This window comes from Onychomys torridus, chromosome 7 (genome assembly GCF_903995425.1).
Source record: "Onychomys torridus chromosome 7, mOncTor1.1, whole genome shotgun sequence".
NCBI lineage: Eukaryota > Metazoa > Chordata > Mammalia > Rodentia > Cricetidae > Onychomys > Onychomys torridus.
Genome location: NC_050449.1, coordinates 45,351,581 through 45,371,397, shown reverse-complemented (window position 1 = coordinate 45,371,397; position 19,817 = coordinate 45,351,581). Strand labels below are relative to the sequence as shown.

At 40.9% G+C, this 19,817-nt stretch overlaps 1 protein-coding gene across 2 annotated transcripts in view; it reads right to left on the bottom strand.

Annotated features, from left to right (window-relative positions):
* Positions 1-581: 581 nt before the first annotated feature.
* Positions 582-19,817, bottom strand: part of Arhgap20 (Rho GTPase activating protein 20) — an 88,278-nt gene continuing 69,042 nt past the window's right edge. For both annotated transcript variants that reach the window (XM_036192781.1, XM_036192780.1), the window contains exons 10-15: positions 15,367-15,545; positions 14,141-14,302; positions 10,958-11,067; positions 8,125-8,314; positions 6,942-7,056; positions 582-5,802 (exon numbers count right to left, since the gene is read on the bottom strand). In XM_036192781.1, the coding sequence (XP_036048674.1) occupies positions 3,938-5,802; positions 6,942-7,056; positions 8,125-8,314; positions 10,958-11,067; positions 14,141-14,302; positions 15,367-15,545 (2,621 nt within the window). In that variant the 3' untranslated portion in view covers positions 582-3,937. The remainder of the gene's footprint in view (positions 5,803-6,941; positions 7,057-8,124; positions 8,315-10,957; positions 11,068-14,140; positions 14,303-15,366; positions 15,546-19,817) is intronic.

Genomic DNA, 19,817 nt, shown 5'->3' with positions numbered 1-19,817 from the left:
ACAGACTATCTCAGAAAGTTTTAGCCAATTTATTCAGTTCTTACATAAGACGCTGCAAAGATAATTTCTAAATTTAAGTTAATGTAATCTAAGACACAAATGGAAATAAGTAGTATTTAAGTCTTAATGTCTACAAACCTGTATCTTATATTGCTGTGTGAGGTAAAAAATCTAAACACTATTTTTACTTTGACAAATGAAAATACCAAAAACCACTTTTAAGTCATCTACAAAAGTATATGTGCCCTGATGTTGTCTAATAGGAGCACAAATTAGAACAATATTTGAATCCAATAGTATCCACAGTTTGTGTGTATAAGGAGATTTCAAAACCAAAGTTGGCAAATTAGACCTCAGACTAGAGCCTTTTGCCAGTTCTCCTAGAAGTCACATTGTACAAAGATGATTTCCAAGGGCTTTACTGTATTTAAAAAGGAAAAAAGAAATAACACAACATGAAGGTAGCTCAAAAACAGAAGGGCTCAGAGTGGGCAGCCCATACCTTGAGAGATTTCTTCCTTTCATAGGAAACTTTGCTTATGAGAGGACCTCATGGCCAAAATGAAAGAAACTGAAGCAAATGTGTTACCCAAATTTATTCACAGTATAAAAATTACTGGAGTATTTTTTTTTAAAACAGAAAGAGCTTATTGGACTGACAAACTAGAACCTTCTGATTCAGTGTTATGACATGCAAAGTAGACTATAAGGAAAATAGTTACTAATATTAGATTGAGTCCTCATTAAAAGCAAATTTGTTTCTCTAAAATTTAATAGAATTTAGTGTGTGTGTGTGTGTGTGTGTGTGTGTGTGCGAGTACACACACACACACACATACACATGCACGCACATTTCAGAAATACAATTAACATATGTGAAAGTGGTTTTTTCATTCCTACCTACCTTGTGCAAATCTGTTTTTATAGGTTCTGAATCCCTTTTAAACAGTGGTTAAATTTATACAGAGACCACTTGATAAACCTCAAGAAGTCAGGGATATAGTAGTCACAAGAAACATCATACTGCATAAATTACCTCAAAGCACAGATACCCTGGTGTGTGTATAAAGTCAACTGGGTCTCTCATCAGAACAGTCTAAAAAGAAAAGAAAATCTCATACACACAATCAAACTGAGCTGGTATTTCTTTTGGCACATGGACAAACTAGTCCACACCACTCCAGAAATACAACAAGAAAACATAATTTCTGACAAAATGAGGGACTGTTATGTATAAAACATAACTTACTTGGTAAACAAGATTTAAAAATATAAAAAGGAAAAACAATTTCACTCCTCTTTCTCCCCCTAGAAAAACTATGAGTAAAAACTTAAGGCCACAACTCATCATGTATGAAATGTTTAACTCAAAGGGAGCTCAGGCTTGCTGAGCAAAAGAACTCTCCGCAGTCAGGATTTCTCTATGGGACTGTTAACTGCAGGGTGACATTTTATTTAACAGATAGCATGGACTTTGTACATGCCCATTATCAGTGCCTTGAAAACCAAACAATTTAAAAGTTAGCAGCAGTTTCTGCAAGGTACAAAAATACACATTTGTTACATAACACGGTAATAAAATTTGTCAAGATATATTATACAAACTCATAGCATTTGAGATAAAGAATCAGTCTAATATATTATAGATTGATGGAGTCTAATAAAATGACATGTCTGTCTTCAAATCATATAATATTTTACAGCAATATTAACAGACTATTCACATTGAGTATCATGGGAGCATCTAAGGAAACAGAGCCGGAATGGTTGATGGAGAACCTTACCAACTATTTTCTTCTATGCTTCAAACTGAGTGGATAATTTTCTACTGGCCATTATGAAAGGGGGAAAAAAAGCCAGAACTCTTAAGTTTGTTCAGGAGGCATTCTTCCAGAGAGACATTCTAAGCCATAAGATCTTCATTCACATCTTGCAGTTCTGACAGTAGTGTGCCCTAAAGGGAAGGGTCATCCTGCTAACTTTATATATTAACACCACAAAAGGTACATATGGATACTTAGGAGTCTTCATATGGAAGTGGTTGGTTACAAGGTGGGATCTAGTTCACAGCTGATTGAGATTGCCAGTGTCATGAAGGAGCTCTTTGGACACAGAGTTCTAAAAGATAATTATGGTTAGGGCAAATAGGGCCATTCCCCTGAGAGGTAGGTGGCACTTCTATAGTTAATACTTAGATGAGTTCTTGTCCTACAACCGACAATGCAATGTTTGGGGGAAGGGAACAACATCGGCCATGAGTTTCCTGCTGACCGGTAGGGAAATAATTTTGGGATAAGCTAGTTTTTGTGTGAAAAGTCCTTTCTACAGTGGATTTATGAGATCACATAGACTCTAGACAACTTCTAATAGGTGGTGAGTATCTCAAATGAAGGAGGATGCACATCTATTATAGGACATACCCTCCATTTCATCCTAACTGACAAGATCTTACTCCTAGGAAAGGAGACATCCTGATGTAGCCTTGAAGGTAAAGAGAGGAGAGAAGTCCATGATAAACTTCTGGGGTCTAAATTTTGAGTATTTATAAATCACAAACCATTTGGAAAAGTTGGAGAACTTTGGCATGAAAATCTAAAGACAGTGACCATCAAAGACAGCCCAACGGCAACTTCATTGTGTGTTCTGCTCAATAACCTTACATCCAGGCAATCTCTAATCAACAGCAATCTGTGGAATGAAAGGATAATTGACAACTGTTCTTTTGCCCCTCTTGGTTGGCTGTAATCTACCAAGCAGTGATACAGAGGAACTTCTCCACAGAGATGCCAGATTGATAAATGATACTCGTGGAAACAGACAGTGTTGTTGCAGGAAACTGCCATTGATCAAAATGATATGTGATTGATATAGAAAAGTGTCACATGGTCGTTGAAGTCTAAGTCAGCGGCCTTTTCTGTGACATCTTAAGTATTGAAGGATCCAACTTTCTGATTGGATACATCTCTACATTACTGACATCAGCACAGTGAGAAGCCTTTCTCAATTACATAAATGTTGCTACCAACATGGCACAGAACATGGCATCTCTAGTTTCTCTGCAGCCTTGCCTCTGAGATTAGTCAGCCAGGGAAAAATTGCAAAATCGTTTCTCTAATTCTTATATGGCTATTTGTTTTCTACACTATTAAAGCAAATGTTGTCGGTGGGTCCCTTTGTAAGTAGGGATAAGATACTTTTCTGAACACGTTTTAGCACAGGCACTGTGAGAAGGACACCAAAGTGAGAATCTTTCGGTCTTTGTCTTTCTAGCTACATTTCTGAAAGATGTGATCTGAAAGATCAATCCAACCTTAACAGAAAAACAAACAACTACCCAAGCCACCCACTTACGAAGCTGTGCTGTCATGGTGCCCATAGCTCTTTAATCACTAGTTTTCTGCCTTTAATCAATGAACTGGTCCCTAAAACAACCCTGCAAAGACACATGACTGGGAAAAGCCATGGACTTAGATTCAGGGACATGTTTTCCATGATTTCCTTAGTGAATGCACATGCTTTTCTGAATGACTCATTGGCCCCTTCCTTGCCTCCTTGTTCCATGGCATAAAGATGGCTTCTCTCTACTATTCTCTTGGTGTGTCACTGGCCTTCATTTAAGGTACTCTGGTCTTTCAAGACAGTGAACTCACAGACTGCTGACACAAGCAGGCTTAAATGAAGGACATGTCTTCTGTCCCGTCTGTATCCTAACAGCTCAGCAAAGGACTAACCCACACTGTAACAGGAAAAGCCTTTCAGAACTTTATATGATGAGACTTTTTAACTAACAAAGAAACTGTCATCTTAGCAATGATTGTCCTCATGCTACCTGCCCCGGGTGTCTTAGAAAGGGGGTCATATTAATTACTGTCTTTGTTTGGATTAGCCCAGTTCCTGTTCTTAAAGATATCAGATTGTTTATTTTGATATCAGATTCTTACTGCAGGTAACTGTCTTTGGCTAAATGTCTTTCCCCATCATTGCAATCTGTTGTAGGCTCTGCATCTGGGCTGGCCACATCCTCCACAGTCCCAAGATTTGCTGAGGCTTCTTTCCAGGAGCTGTCAGGAGGGTGCTGCCCTCCACTCTCTTCTCCCTCCTGCAATGTCATACAAAGCTGGAGTCTGCTTTCCAGCAGGTGGGATGGAGAGCAGGAGTGTTGCCCTGAGTCCTGACAGGCATAAGAACTGCACCCATGGGCTTTCTGTGCAGCTCCAGGTCCTTCATCTGCCCTTAGGTGTATGCCATCCTGACTCTCTTGCAGAGAGTCAGCCTCTGGAGTACCAGAAGCATGTGGAGGTGACTCCAGAGGTTCTTTCAGGGAACAGAATTTCCACTCTTCTGGTCTGGCTGCCTTTGTTTTCTTTTTGAGGGACCAATTTTTCAAAGTGACCAAACCACTTCTCAACCATGCGCTGGGGTGAAGAGTTACAGAATGCATTTGTGATGGCTGCTCTAGGGTACCTTTTCTTAAATAAGCCAGGTGGCTGCTGGACTGCCCCATGGAGGGACCAGGCATTCCAGATACGAGGCCAGGACCGTGAAAGTCAGGAGACAGCTCTTCCTGTTTTCTCTGAGCCTGAAAAGTGCAATCTATTGGAGAGGAAGTTTCGGTGGGTGTAAACACAGAGTGTTCAGAGATCTGAGAGAAAGCGCTGTCCTGGGAGCTTACTGATGAGCCGGATGGGGATGTGCCTGGGGAGGATAAACTAGAATAGCTAGCCCTAGGGCAAAGGTTCAGTCTTGGGGGCAAAACCTTCTCGGTGCTTTGGTGTGTACCACTGCTCTTGCCCACCTCAATCCCCATGACCAAACTCTGATTAATGAGCTTTTGCCCCTCAATTTGCAAAGATTTATGCCTTTTGAGATAATCCTCTTCTCCATGCAAAAGGCCTGTCTCACAGCTGGTTTTATGTTGTTTCTTTGAATAGATCCCCCTGAGATAGGACAGTTTGTAGTTTTGGTCCTCTATGCTGGGTTCTGAACAGCGCCGATGTACCCGTGAGCTCTTCCTGGCATCGGCTATGTGTGGTGGGGAGAATCTGCATGTATCTGCATCAAAGGGTTGCTTCCTGGGATGGTCCTGGGAGGACAGGTGACTGTAAGATGCCACAGAAATGGCCACCGGCTTGGACTTAGTGAAAGATGTCACTTGATTTCCTTCCTGACCAGACAAGCTTTTCTTCTTAATCTTTTCATTAGTAGCATTTTTCTTGCTGATGTCAGTGCCTGTGACTGAACTCTGTTTAAAACATGTCTTTCCCCCTTTCTTCAGGGTCTGGGTCTGCTTTAGATAATCTTCATCCTTTCTAGAAAGCACGGCATCGCAGCTGGACTTGCGTAGCTTTTTCTGGTAAAACTCCCGGAGATAGGAAAGCTTTGTGTCGAGATAGTCGATGCTGGGCTCTGAGCAGCGCCGGTGCCGCCGCAAGACTTTTGGGGCATCTGCTGCAGCTGCAGGCAGGCAGCTGGGTGTACCTGGGCCAACTGGGGCCCTAGTGTGTTCCCCTAGTGAAACCTTCCTGTAGGCTACGAAAACATTCAATGGCTTGGACTCCAAAGTTTGTTTCATTTGAATGTGTTCATCTTTAGACTGTTCTAAGTCAAAATCACTCAGGGTTAAAAGGCCTTCTACTTCAGGCTGTTCAAGGTCATAGTCACTGAGGGTTAAGACAGAGTCCATGCTTCTGCTACCCTGACCAAGTTTTTTCACCAGGTCACTGCACGGAGCATCAGCTTCCTCATTGAGCTCATTTTCCAAGCTGTCGTAGGAGGAGTCATTCATTTGGAAGCAAGACATATCTGTGGGCAGAAATGAAACCATGGTCAACATTCTTACAATGTTATTTGCATGTGTAGAGTTCAAATTTCTACCTCCAAGAAGGAAAGAATCTTTAAAAAATGTAAAGTTCTGTGTACTGAGGGAGTTGGCGGCATGTGAGGCCAAAGCATGCGTGAGGTCGAGGACAACTTGCTGGACTTTGTCCTTTCCTTCCACCATGGTGGTCCTCAGCAGTAGGGAATCAAACCCAGGGTGTCAGGCTTATGGGAGGTGGCAGTGGGCAGTAAGTACTTTCTCACTAAGCCATCTTAACTGCCTGAATCTTTCCATTATCTCAAATGTTAGTGCTGGAGGCAAAAATCTTCTAGGAGTATGGATTCACCTCAGTTTCTAATGAAGTGACTTTTTCTTACGGTAAGATTTTCTCAAAGCAAGGGATATGTCCTAAAATGAGGAAATAAGGAAAAATAAATAAGACAGTGTCAGGCAGACCTGGGTTTTGAGTAAGAGTCTGTCTTCTAACGCAGTGGTACTGCATATAGTTATACAAAACACACTCCAGTCTCGGTGAAACCTTTCACAAGGCTCTTTAAAGTTAGGCCTTAGGCTAATTGTTTATATTTTATAGATGAAATACTGATGCTCGATAACGCATAACTATAGACTGAAGGAAGCATCACAGCAATTGGTAGACAGGAATTTCTCTTATGGAGGTTGTATGTCTGTGAATTCAGACCCTCTCCCCACCCCTGACCTCAAAGATGCTAGTTGTTTCAAATTGGGTCACAGCACACTAGAATTCTGAGGTCTTAGAGTACACTAGGGGTGGTCGGGGTGTGTGTGTAAGAAGCACCCCAAACCAGGACTTCTGCTACTTCTCTGTACCTTTGATTCTAGTTTCAACAACAGAGGTTCTAATATATAGTAGAGTTCCTCTGTTTATTTAAAATAAAGATTCAAATCTCCAGTGTACAATCTGTAGGCCGAGTCCTCATCCCATGTCTGTCTTAACCCCATCACACTGACCTATCAGCAGGCCTCCTGAGGAAGGACTGAAAGCCCTGGGCCCCACTGACCCAGTCAGAGGCTCTGGGACAACCAGTCTCTGTGTCTTCATAGACAAATACCTAGTTCTTACCAAAGGTGTTCTTCACCGTACCTGAGGTATGTTCTCTACAGTCACTTCTCTCAGAAAGCTCCCCCAAGAGAGAAGTGATTTCTTCTCCAAATATCCTACAGCAATTTTCAATCAGAAATTGTATAAGAAGTGAAACCTGTGCCCAATGAAAAGAATTCAAGCATTATTATTCATATAACTCTTATGTTACATTTCATATATACATCCTGATCTTAGCCACAAAATGCAAAAGAATAGAGAAAAGTATTCAAAAGGGTATGAAAACCCCACTGCCAACTGATAATACTTTAGAGAGTAGTTTGGACATAGAACGGAATTTGAGTCAGCAAACTACAACTATCTATGATTTTGGTGCAACCCTAACGTTTTATATCACTAGTTTCATCTTTTAAATTAGGGCTATTTCAAGCATTCTTTCTCCATAGGGTGTTTGAGATGGACAAACATTCTTTGTTATTAAAATTTATCAAATATCAGTAATAAAGACTTATACAAGGATTTCTTGTGTAAAGGACAAGTTGCTGTAATTTTGGAAGAGGGCTCCTCTGTGGGTATAGAAGGATGGAGAGGGACAGGCAGACAGCAAGGAAACCTGGGCTACTTCTGAGTAGTCTCAGCATGGCTCCCTACCACCCTCCTTAATTGGAGGTGCTTAGGAGGAGGGGAGCATTTAAGAGGGGCTCTGTGCTGCCATGGAGATGGACTGGAACTGACCTATGTAGATTTTTTGCCTCAGCAGCTGAGACATGCTGTGAATGAAAGGAACGATACCACACACCCCTGATCCACAACCAGGCCCTTGTGGGGTGGGATCTCAATCTCTACTGTGTCATTTAACAAGGAATCACAGTAAGGAACTTCCCTACAGATTGTGTAGCTGGCAAATGTTGGCACTGAGAACTGAGCTCTGGCTTGTCCAAACTCAAAGGCCCCGGTTTTTAAAGGAGGGCTTTCTTACCACTTGTGGTTTGAATCAGTCCTACTCTTCAGCCTCCTTAAAATTAAGGAAAAGCGAAGTAACAATTTTTTTTTTTTAATAGTATATTCACCTTGCTATAGTCTACCAGGAAAGAAAGGTCAATAAACCCACACAAGGAAGTCTACTTAAACTATTTAAGAAACTGTGTCTCAGCACACTGTGAATTTCAAATGTTTCAAAACGGGGAACTGAAGACTCAGGACATAAAATGAAAAATGTCATTACCTTTTTTGTAAATTCATTTTCTAGTTCTGGACTGGAGGAAGTAGGAGGCCAAAGAATGCTTGGAGCGATACACACTGCTAAGTTAAATGCAGTCATCTGATTAGATAAGGAATGTTGTTCAATGTTGTGTAATACCCCAAACAGATACCTTAGGAAAACAACATTGGCTCTGGGAAGCTGATCTAATAGCCTAAAGACAGAAAAATGCAGGACGTTTTATTAAGAAACGTGTAGAGACAGGCACCCTCACTTCACCTGCATGGGGAACCATGCAAACCAAAGTGGCAAATCAAGAGTACAGTGCAGATACACAAGAGTCCCAGTTGGTGGGTGGCAGTGTGGGGAGCAAGGGGCGCTTGGAAGGTAAGCACCAGCAATTCTTTTTCATATCTTGTCTTCATAACTCAATGAAAATGTAGAAGAATGCATAAAATACGTTGCCTGTTATATTTCCAAGAAAAATAGTACAATGTGTTTTAACTCAGACAACTCCTGCAACATTTTGTAATATTCCCAAGCAAACCCACAAGAGGCATCCTGATAAGATTAAAGCACTCATCTACTTCCAAGCAGGAAGGCCAGAGTGCTATTTCTTGGTGAGAATCCAAGTCTTAGCCATGAAGACTTCCAGGTTTGTTCTGGGAGCCATGCTCTCCCACTCAGATTCCAAAAGCAGTTGTGCCCCCCAAACCTATCATTCTCATATTAGTCAAGCTTCTAAGTATTAGTTTCCCACTGTTCTTATGTAAGTGATAAAAAGTTTTAAATGATCACTCAACAAAACTTATTTTTACAACCACCCAGCACACACCATACACACATATTCTCATTCTCTCTCTCTCTCTCTGTGTGTGTGTCTGTGTTACTTTTTCTATAAGAACCTACAGTTTGAGGAAATAAGGTACTTTGACATCTGTTACTCAAGTAGTAGAGGTCTTTCTTCAGTATAATGGGATGACAGTGACTCCAGATCAAAGACCCCGAAACTAACTAGAAAATGACTGGGTGTATTCAGTAGGAGATAAAGCATTTAACACATGCTTTCTGTAAGTGCACTAAGCCCAGGCTACACTTCTATACTGAGTAGTAGAGAAGTGATAACGGTGCATTCGATACTTGACCTATGGAATTACATTCTGACAGAGGACAACTGATGGACCAGCATCCTTGGCCCAGAAGAAAAGCCACTCTTGTAGCTATGTGCAAATTCACATCAACACTTCTGACTCAGTTACTAAAACCTGGAGGTATTCTGTAATCTGTGGTGAGTAGGTTATATGCAACATCTTACTGGTACTGTCATGAATTAACTTCAACAAAAGCTTTTGTTTATCTCATTTGCAAAAGTGCCATAATTTCACATTAAAACAAAAGGAGTGATATTTGGGATCCAAACTTTTTATAAACTAGAATATTGCATTTTTCAAATGCATATTTCCTTCCTATGTATTCTCTTACAATGCAGGAAATATTCAGGAACATGGGGTGATGAATTCTACAAGGAACTCACTGGATAGCTTTAGATATCGCAAGGTTTTCTGTTTTTGTTTTTTTGAGTCTCACACTGTAGCCAAGGCTGACATGCAACTTGCCAGTAATGTTCCTGCTTCAGTCTCCTACGTGTTGGGATTATAGGTATGAGCCACCTGTAATCCCACCACACTTGTCTCAGACATTATATTCTTTATGGTGAGTCTGAGACTCTGTAAATCCCCTTTCCTAAGACACTTCTCAAGGAGTTAACTGCCTTCCTATGGTACTCTCTTCATACCCAGCAAGTACTTTTTTTTATATCAAAGGTTATATTGTTATAAACATCCACTTTTGCTGTGGATATCGCTCTGTACAAATAAAATGCTGTTTGGCCAGTGGCTAGGCAGGAAGTATAGGCGGGACGAGAGAGAAGAGAATTCTGGGAAGTAGAAGGTTGGAGAGAGACACCGCCAGCCGCCGCCATGAGAAGCAACATGTAAAGACACTGGTAAGCCACAAGCCATGTGGCAAAGTATAGACTAACAGAAATGGGTTAATTTAAGATAGAAGAAGTAGATAACAAGAAGCCTGCCACGGCCATACAGTTTCTAAACAAATGTAAGTCTCTGTGTGCTTTCTTGGTTGGGTCTGAGCGACTGTGGGACTGGCGGGTGAGAGAGATTTGTCCTGACTGGGCCAGGCAGGAAAACTCTAACTACACACTTTACCTCTCTATTCTACCAAACTTGGGGCTTCCTGGAGAGAAGAGAATAATAGATCTGTTCTCTGTATGACTTCAGTCACCAAGTAAGTAAATACACCAGGAGTATTTAGTGAGGTAGATACTTCCTTTATATGAAGATCCAGTAACCAGTGGACTAATGGATTTCAGATTCAATCAGATTAAGATAACTAGTGGCATACAATATAATTATTTCATGTTAATAAGATTAGGGAGAAAAGGCTTGAGGTGTGGTTTAGTGGTAGAATGCTTGTCTGGCATACACAAGGCCCCAGGTTCAATCCCCAGCACTGAGAAAAAGGATAAAAGAAGGAAAAACAACTTAGGGGCTATTGGAATGGCTTAGCTGGGTATGGCTCTTGCTGGCAAGGCTGACGACTTGAGTGTGATCCCTAGGACCTGCAAGTTACACACACACACACACACACACACACACACACACACACACACACACACAAAATTTTTAAAACCAGAGAGAGAGAGATCAGAGACAACAGAGACATCAAATAGACACCTGTAATCTTGTGCCCCATGTATCTGATAACTGCCATTATTTTAATGGAAAAGCTTATAACATGCAAGTATTTTAAAGTGTTTTTTCAGACTCAAAATCATTACCTTTGAATTATATTAATTTTTTCTTCATCATTTCCTTGGTCCATTACACAGACCCAGTGATCATACAGATCTGATGAAAAAATACTTTCTGGGATATTTCTCAGAAAATCCTAGGTGGGAAAAAACAAATACTCGAATCATTCTCATGCAAAATACATGCTGAAAAAAAGAACCCTGCCAACTCCACTGAGCAGTGTACATGGAAGCATGTTAGTTGACATCTTTCTAGGAACAGGTTGGAATAATCACTTCTGGACTAATGTTGATAAAACAGAAGGCACCCTATTCAGCAGAAGCTTCTAGCCTGTAGACATTTTAGCAAACTAACGTGATTGGATATGGCAGTACACCACCTCAAATCCTTCCCTCCCCCTTTCTTTAAAATAGCAAATTCAAGGAAATGTACCAATTATCTGTGAATACTGTAATTTGGCAGTCATTCATCCCACCCCTCTATATGTTTGTATTCACAATGGCTATGTACCGCTTGATGTATTTGGGATAGAGAAATGAATCAAGCAAGTGCCTATGACCTTAGAACATTTTATTCCAGTGTTGGTGCACAATGACATCAGGGTACTTGGCTCATTCTTATTACACCCCATGGAAAGGTACTTATGTATTTGAGGAAGAAAGCAACCAATGTCTGGGTTCCAGGGACGAGGGTCAGCACTGTGTGCCTTGTGTAGAGTAAATGCACATGTCCATATCACATCATCTTTTCTTCTAAGACTGCTGGTGGAGATGGGAGCAGAAGAAACAGACCATGCCACAAACAGGCTAGAAGCACAGGTGTTTGCTGTTTGGGGTCTCTGTTACCAAATGCTAAAAAACTGAATTTGGTTCTTGTAGAGCATTGGCATTGGTTCTAGACCACCTGTCTCTGTCTCTTCTGGAATGGCACTAACAAGGCTAAGCTCACAGTCTGATAAATCGGCATCAGTCAGGGAGAACTCAGTTTAGTGCCGCAGCTGGCTGTCTTTACAGGTACCTCTTTATGCCACAGAGGCAGGTGGGCATCTGAAATGAGGCATATTAAAGTCATAATTACTCTCTGCAGCTTTTGAAGGTCAACATACAACTTAATGCTCCTGTATCACAGAAACTCCTATAATGTATTAAGATGAATTAGCTGATTATGTGGGATTCTCATTCACTGCTTATGGTTTCTGCTGGGGCAGGAATAGACCTGTAGCTGCTTTGCATATATGACCATGTGAAGTGTAAGTCAGCACATGGTACTGAACTGTTAAAATGTGTCATGTGGACTATTAAGAGGGGACAAGGGGAGCCAGTCAACTGTAACCACATGTCAAGACAATTTTACAGACTCTGTAGTTGTGCCGCCTACTTCACACAGGTTGACTGCCTCTGCCTGCCTTTGTTTTTATTCTTCAAGTACGAATACACCTCCACAACGTGGCACAGACCCTCACAAAAGGTGCCGCCAGTTGTCATAATTCCAGATCAATCACAGCTGTGGCACTGAAGAGTTAGAAGGGGTAAAATCTATTTCAAAAAACAGGTTAGTGATTATAAATCTCTCTTTAAATCCCAGTGGAAAAGGCACTTATGATTTATCTTAAAGAAAACATCACTGAATCTTCAACCCATGCTTGAGAGATAACTTGCGATGTGGCAGTGCACTCCCCACAGCTGGAGCAACATGTTATGAAATCAAACATCACAGGGGAGGCGGATGGGGAGTCGACTCTGAATTACAATGACCTGTGTTCAATGAAATGCCTCCCTTCAAAACCAGAGCCTAAGCCAATAGGACTTTCTGGTTCACGTGGGATGAGTCTGTGAACTGATGAGCTTCCCTTCCGACTGTTTTATTTATTTATTTTTTAAAGCAATGTACAGATAAAGTTTGAGCCTTTGTTTTCTTTTATCTTCCTCCCTAAAACCAACTGAAGTAGACGGGAATAAAAACCACAATTATGCAGTGACGAGATTTCAGTTACATGGAACCCACTTAACCAGAGTCTTCAATCATTGGGGCGATTTTTAACTTTCACTTGCATTTACACAGAAAATATTCCCACAAGCAGAAGTACAACTCACTTAAGGCCATGCTGCTTTGGAATTTATTTAGCAGCGAATTTTAAGAAGTGTGGTGCTGTGAAGTAGAGAGCGAGGGATTTTTTTTCCCCATAACACAGGCTGAATCTGCCTAAATTAAGGAGAGAAATGCCATTTCTATGGAAGAAGGAAGAACTGATGGTGCTTCTCTGTCTTTGACAGACCTGTCTAGTTAAGGTTACACAAACCATGTATCTGTATTATCCTGGGACTGAAGAGTGATAGAAACCTATACAAGAGATCAGATGGCCCTAGCTCACTCTCCAGAATGGTACTTGTTTCTGCCAAAGCCCACAGCAGAATTTAGACATGGCCTATCAAGAAACAACAGGGAGGTCTCACAAGCCATGGTGCTGACTCTATTACCAGCTGGCCACTCAGCTGGGGCAGTGCAAAACAAGCCATGTCCACCCTATGGCTCAGATGACCCTGGGGCCTTCTCTACCCCTGGTTCAGTGCATCCCAGCCCTTTTGTAAATAGAAGTCTGACAGCTTAGTTCTTGTTTCTTTTCCAAAATGATAGGGCATTTCTAAGAACACAAGGAAGAGAACATGTTAGAACTTTCTAACTGTGGTGAAGGTTCGAAGGCCCAGCCATCCCTGCTCTCCTGCTAGAGTGTGTGAGGAGTTACAGGAGTGAGGGGGTTTTTAGGGGGCATCTGCAAATCTTGTTTTAGTTTAAGGCTAATGTATCTTTATTATGGCAAACTTATAAAACTCTTTCAGACATTTAATACAAGTTCAGTTTTGAAAACTTGGTCTTCAGTAGGAAGGTAGAGAGTGAGGAACTCAGAAAAGCAGAATATTCGTTGTGGACAATGTCCTCTGTATGTCCTGATGTTACACAGTTTAACTCAAGTTTGCCTTTGTGCCTGGGGTGGTAATGAGTGGACTATCGTGAGGGAAAAACAAGAGTCTATCTGGTTGTTACATTACTGGTGTTGCCCTCAAAGTCCAGTATTGGCTTTGTGAAATTGTTTAACATTTTTTGATTCCAAATCTATCATGATTCTTTTCAAGCAGAAATAATGTTAATAATAGAATGAATTCTGCATCTAGAGCTAAGTCTGGGGTACACAGTGGGTGAACTATCCTTACCTTTAACACAGATGCTATCACGAAGATGGATTCACAGTCAAGGTGGACCTCAATTCCAGAATTCAGTTTCTCTTTTAGCTCTCTGCAGGATTTCATATTGGCTGACTGCCTGAAGATGCCTTTTGTGAGAGGGCCTTTTTGGTTAAGAAAGGAAAGCATATCCTGTGAGGAAATAAATGAAAATGGTCCTTTACACACCAGCACAGGAGCAGGTACTGGGACTTCTGTGGCTGCCAGAAGGCCAGGGTATGTAAGCACTGAAGGACTGGAGCTGGATAGCTAGATGGATAGAAGGATTCAAATGATGTTTTTAGGACACAGAGTGGTTATAAATAACCAGAGGCCAGGGAGATAGTACCCAGTCCAAGAAAAAGTGAGTTCATGAGACTTATTGTATGACATGGTAGATATAGTTAATAAGAATATAGTCTTAAAAGTTTCAGAGAATCGATTTGAGGTGTTCTCCAATTTTGCTTTGTTTCTGAATGTCTTCTGCATCCAGTATAGAAGACAATGGTGTGTGGGGACAAATGGCCACAAGATCAGGAAGCCAGTTATGCCCCTGATTTCCTGTGCAATCTGGGCTTAAGTCTGAGTTTTACTTTAGAATTTATAGAGTAAGGATGGTAATGATAACTTTACTGTGGAGGATGAACAAGATAATGAAACATCTGCCTGGCGTTTATGGATGTACAACAAAGCATGCGATTCCAGAGTGCAGTGGAGCAGACTGCTCAGGGGATAATGGAAACACAACAAATCTTGCTACTAGTGACTATTTTATCTATCAATCAGAGACTATTCAAACGCAGTAGTTATTTTCCATCCTATTCTCTTCACAAACAACTAAATACCAGAGACTATATCTTGATGCTAAACATGTGAGATATAAATAAAACCATGTTTAAAACCGTAAAAAGCAGTAGGATGATGCTCTCTGAACAACAGAGTTGGAGAATGGATCTGTGGATTTTCTGACGACATAGTTTGAGTGGAATACTATTGCTAGCTCATAACAAGTGGACTGGGTTCTCTCTTCTTCCTACATCTCTCTCAAGATTCTGCAACGAGGAGATCTGACTTTCAAGTTTTGAAGTATGGGTAGAGATTCTTAGCTAAAGCCAGGGGCTGTTTATGAACTTTCCATTTTGGGGACAGACACACCCTGCAGCAGTTCCCCCACTAACTTCCTTCCCCACTAGTTTACAGACTCAAATGACACTTACCAAGATAGGTTTTGGCAGATTGTCATTCTCACAAATATCTGGTAAAGAAACTCCAAAGAGCTGTCCTGGCATAGGGGATGTTGGTGACATGGGCAGGTTGTCCAGGTGAGTGCTGGAACCCCGCCAAAAAGCCCAGTTGATGATAGAGCGCCTCCTTCTAAATGTCTTCTGGCCAGAATCTAGGAAGTGAGATCAGGAGGAAACCTGTGATTCACCCAGACTTATTTCTACAGTTTGTTTTGTAGTTTACTCATTACACTCTCTCAGACAAGTGCTTATGGAGGTCCTGTGTTGCTGACAATGTTAGCTATGAAAGTCTATTAGAAATATTTGGCAAATTTAGGAAGAATTGGCTTCTTCTAATCATTTATGGGGTGGATCACTGGACTGCTGATTTGAGTTTTGACACTAAAATTTAAAATAGAGAGAAGTTACATTTCTTAGGCTGCAGATGTAGTTCAGTGATAGAATAATTACCATGCACAAGGCCCTGGGTTTCACCTCTAACATTGTACAACGAAGGAAAAAAGAAAACACTTCTTTCTCGTTGAACTATAGCAACTTAGAGCAGAAAGTACTTTACATCAACACATACTTATACATTTTAAAGATGAGACAGGCATTATAAAAAAGCTGAAAAGTGAATTAGGTCACAATTAAAAAGTGAGGAAGAGAGGAGGAGAGGATGGCAAGACAGAGGAGGACTGAGGGAGAAGGAAGAGGAGTCATTCTTGTGATGTTTCTAGAAACAAAGGCGGCTTTGTGATCGGATGTCTCATTCCACTGAGAACAGAGACAGGAAGCTAACGTCTTACATTTGTTTCCCTTCTCAGTAACTGCAAAATTTCCAATGTATCTTTTTCAATACACAATTTCAAAAAGTGTGTTTAAGGCAGTATAGCTGCAGACTAGTGAGACCCAGCAGGCCCCAGGGTAGTGGGGTGGAAACACCTGGAGAGAGACCTGTTTGGATTGGCTGGAAGACCTAGGGATTCAAGACAGAGGAAGCCACAACCAGTGACAGCTAATGGTGAATACCGGGAAGGAGAAGAGCAGAGTGGAAGCCCCGAATAACCACAGGTAATCTGCTCACATCTTCGGATAATACCTAAAACAAGTGTTCATGACACAGATCCAAAACAGCTATCAAAGAACTCAGATCTGAAGAGCCTTCACACCCACTCACTGCCCGACTTCCAGGGAGAGCACAGGGAACCAACTGGTCATTAAACTCTGGGTTATGGCATTTCTATTCAGAAATGATGTTCTGCTGTCCAACACTGGCTAATAACAGAATATGGAAAGGAGATAATCCAAGGAAGACATGGTCAGCAGTATCAAATGCTAATTTCAAAGAACCCTTTGTATCATTTGACTATAAAGTAACTGAGCATTTTCTTTCTTCAGAGTAATCTACTGAAACCAAATATGAAACAAGCCCAATTTGTGGGATGATAAACAAATGAGCAACATTTTACTAAACAGCATCTTGACTACGACCATCATCCATCCTTCTCTTTCTTATGCTATTGCAAGTAGGAAGCACAATGAGATGTGAAGTAAGTGCTCTTGACCATGGCGTTGGGAGCCTACTTCAAACTGCTGGTTCACACATCCATTTAGACTTTCCTGTTTCCTTTAACTTGAAATAGAAAAAGATGTTACCTATCTGTCACAGGCCTATTGAGAGGCACACTATGCTTATTTTGAAAAAGTGTTTGCCCAGGTCATGACTGTGGGTTCTCTGTTAAAGCTACCATGAGACCAGGCTCCTCCTGGCAGAGAAAATCTCTTGGTTCCCATTTTCCCTGGGTTTAACAGCTGTCAGGAATGTGCAGACATAAAAGAATATCATTACTCTGCTCAGCTATAGCACTTTCTTCCTACTTTGATCTTTCTAACTTCCATTCCAAACAAAAACAAAACAGAGAAAAACAGAAAAGGGAACCAATTTTTCCTTAAATCCAGGAAGGAATCTGCCTACCAATCTGTGCAAGTGTCTATAGAAAATGAATGCTAATATGCATGTTGAGTAGTTTTTCTGTCTGGTTTGCACATTTTAACCCATTCTAAAACTATCACATTTGATTTTTAGATTTCACATCCTTAAGAATGTTCTATTACCAAGTAACATACCCAACTGTCCTATGCATGTAGACAGAGGATAAAATCAAAATTGAGTCATAAACTTAAATTTTTTTGTTTTTTGAGACAGGGTTTCTCTGAGCCTATGAACTTAAATATTTTCAGTCACGGTCATCCTGTTGTGCAGGACATTTAGTGTGAGACTTCAGGATCCTCAGGACTGAGGAAAAAAATTGATTGAAGTTGATTTTTTTTTAATCATTTCAGTGCATACTTCTTTCTTTCTAAATGACAAGGACTGATGACAAAAGATGCTATTGCCATTAAAAAAAAAAAAAAAACCACAGGGGCAACATAAATATATAGTGAATGAAGTGTAAACTTACCTAGATTCTTCTCATGTTCACATTGTAAAACTCAATACTAAAAAAATAATTCATACAACTTTAGAGTGTAATCAAAAAGCTTTAACTAATTGTCTTCTGTCCATACAACTAATTATTCCCCTGCCCTCCCCCTGAGTACCACATTCAGGTGGGGGAAGGGGTGTCCTGTGTTTTAGCATCTTCTCTAAAGTTCCGTTCACCTTCAGTGGGTCTGAGCAGAGGTGGGAAGTAGCTGTGATGCTGCAGATCTGGAGCGGGGACAGCTCCTTCAGACCACCCTGCTTTCCACCCAAACTGCTCACTCCAGTTTCTCCATTCTAGATGTAACTAAGCTATCAATCTTCATGTAACTTCTGCTTTGTTCCTGACACTGGAGAAAAGACTTGGGGTAAGTGTCCTCACGGTCTAAGGACACAGATGAGCTTTTGTGTGTTATACAGGGGACAGATAAAGAGGCAAAGTAGGGCTAATGACATGCTTGAAGGGACAAAGGTTTGTTAGCAGTGACATTTGAGTCTTGAGCTCAGATAAATTTAATGTTTACATCTGGAACCTCCCAATACAGTACAACTGCTCATTGGAGACTAGGGTAAGTTTCGGGGATCTAATGTATTTTTTTTTTTAATCTTCTAAAGGAACTTTTATTTAATCTTTGAATTTTCAACTATATTTTACCTTTAGTGTTTTAGTTTTTCTTGTTACTGCTTTGAGACTAGAATTTTAAAGGTTCTTCCATAATGTGAATTCAATATATGCAAACTTAAAAATTTACAAGTTTTCATAATTTTTCCAAGTGTCTAAAGCCGGTTTAACCAACCTCCACTCCCTTCGGTGGGCAGAGGCAACACAATTTCATGATGTATAGTCCCGGCTAGACTTGAATTCTTACCATTCTACCTCAGCTTCCTAAGAAGGGGATATTAACCTTAAGTTAACTAAAGGAGGCCTCTCTTAGCAATGCAAATAAGGAGTTTTGTGTATCTAATTATGGCTTACTTTACCCAGGAAGCATAAAATATCAAGAGAAAGAAATTATCTTTCTTTGTTATTTTTTCATTAACTTTTGAAATAAAATATTATTTTATACATGAGAGACCATGTATTATAGCTACTTTCTAGGACTAAGCAATTCAAGAATTTGAATTCTGTGGATTTAAGAGACACAGAATAAGAGACATTATGTGAAATTGGTACACATGTCTGATTCTATACACTGACAATATATGCTGTAAAAGTATAGGTCAGGCTGCCAGGCTGATAGGAATGAGAGGGAGGGGGAGAGGGAGGGGGAGGGGGAGGGGGGGGGGGAGGGAAGAAATGGAGAATTGTTTTGCTTGACATGGTGTCTTACTTTGTAGTCCAGGCTTGCTTTGGGCCTGTGGCAATCCTACCTTAGCCTCCAGATTCCTTTGGAGTTCTGATTTACACTAGTGATGAGTTGGGGCCCACAGGTGGGAAGGGAGGTGATGGAATCATATGGTCATCTTTTCCGTATCATAGTGAAGCTATGCATACTGAAAACAATCTCCACAGTGGCATACAGACTCCACCCGAAAGACAGCAACAGCAGCAGTGAGAAAATGGACAGTATGGCCAATAGCTATGGAGGAAGGTGGCCTCATGTTAACGGTGCCGACAGTAGGGCAGTTAGGTCTGGGGCTGAAGAACTAGGCGAGGTTTCATTTCCACTGCTCTATGCTTTGCCGGGCTGCATGTAGTCTGAGGAAGCTTCTCTATCAACAGAATTAGGGAAATACTCAATAAAATGCTAAGTTCCAGGTGGAAATGGTTTGGTAACATGAAGATCACCACACAGGCCAATAATCTCATCTGTAGACTCTCTAGATGCTTTGCTGTAACTTTCCTTCAGCTGTAATTCTCCTGCCTCAGCATCCAGAGTGCTGGAATGACAGATGTGCACCACCACACCTGGCTCTGATCTAAAACCGTAAGCAGACCAGTGCTCCAATATAAAACTAT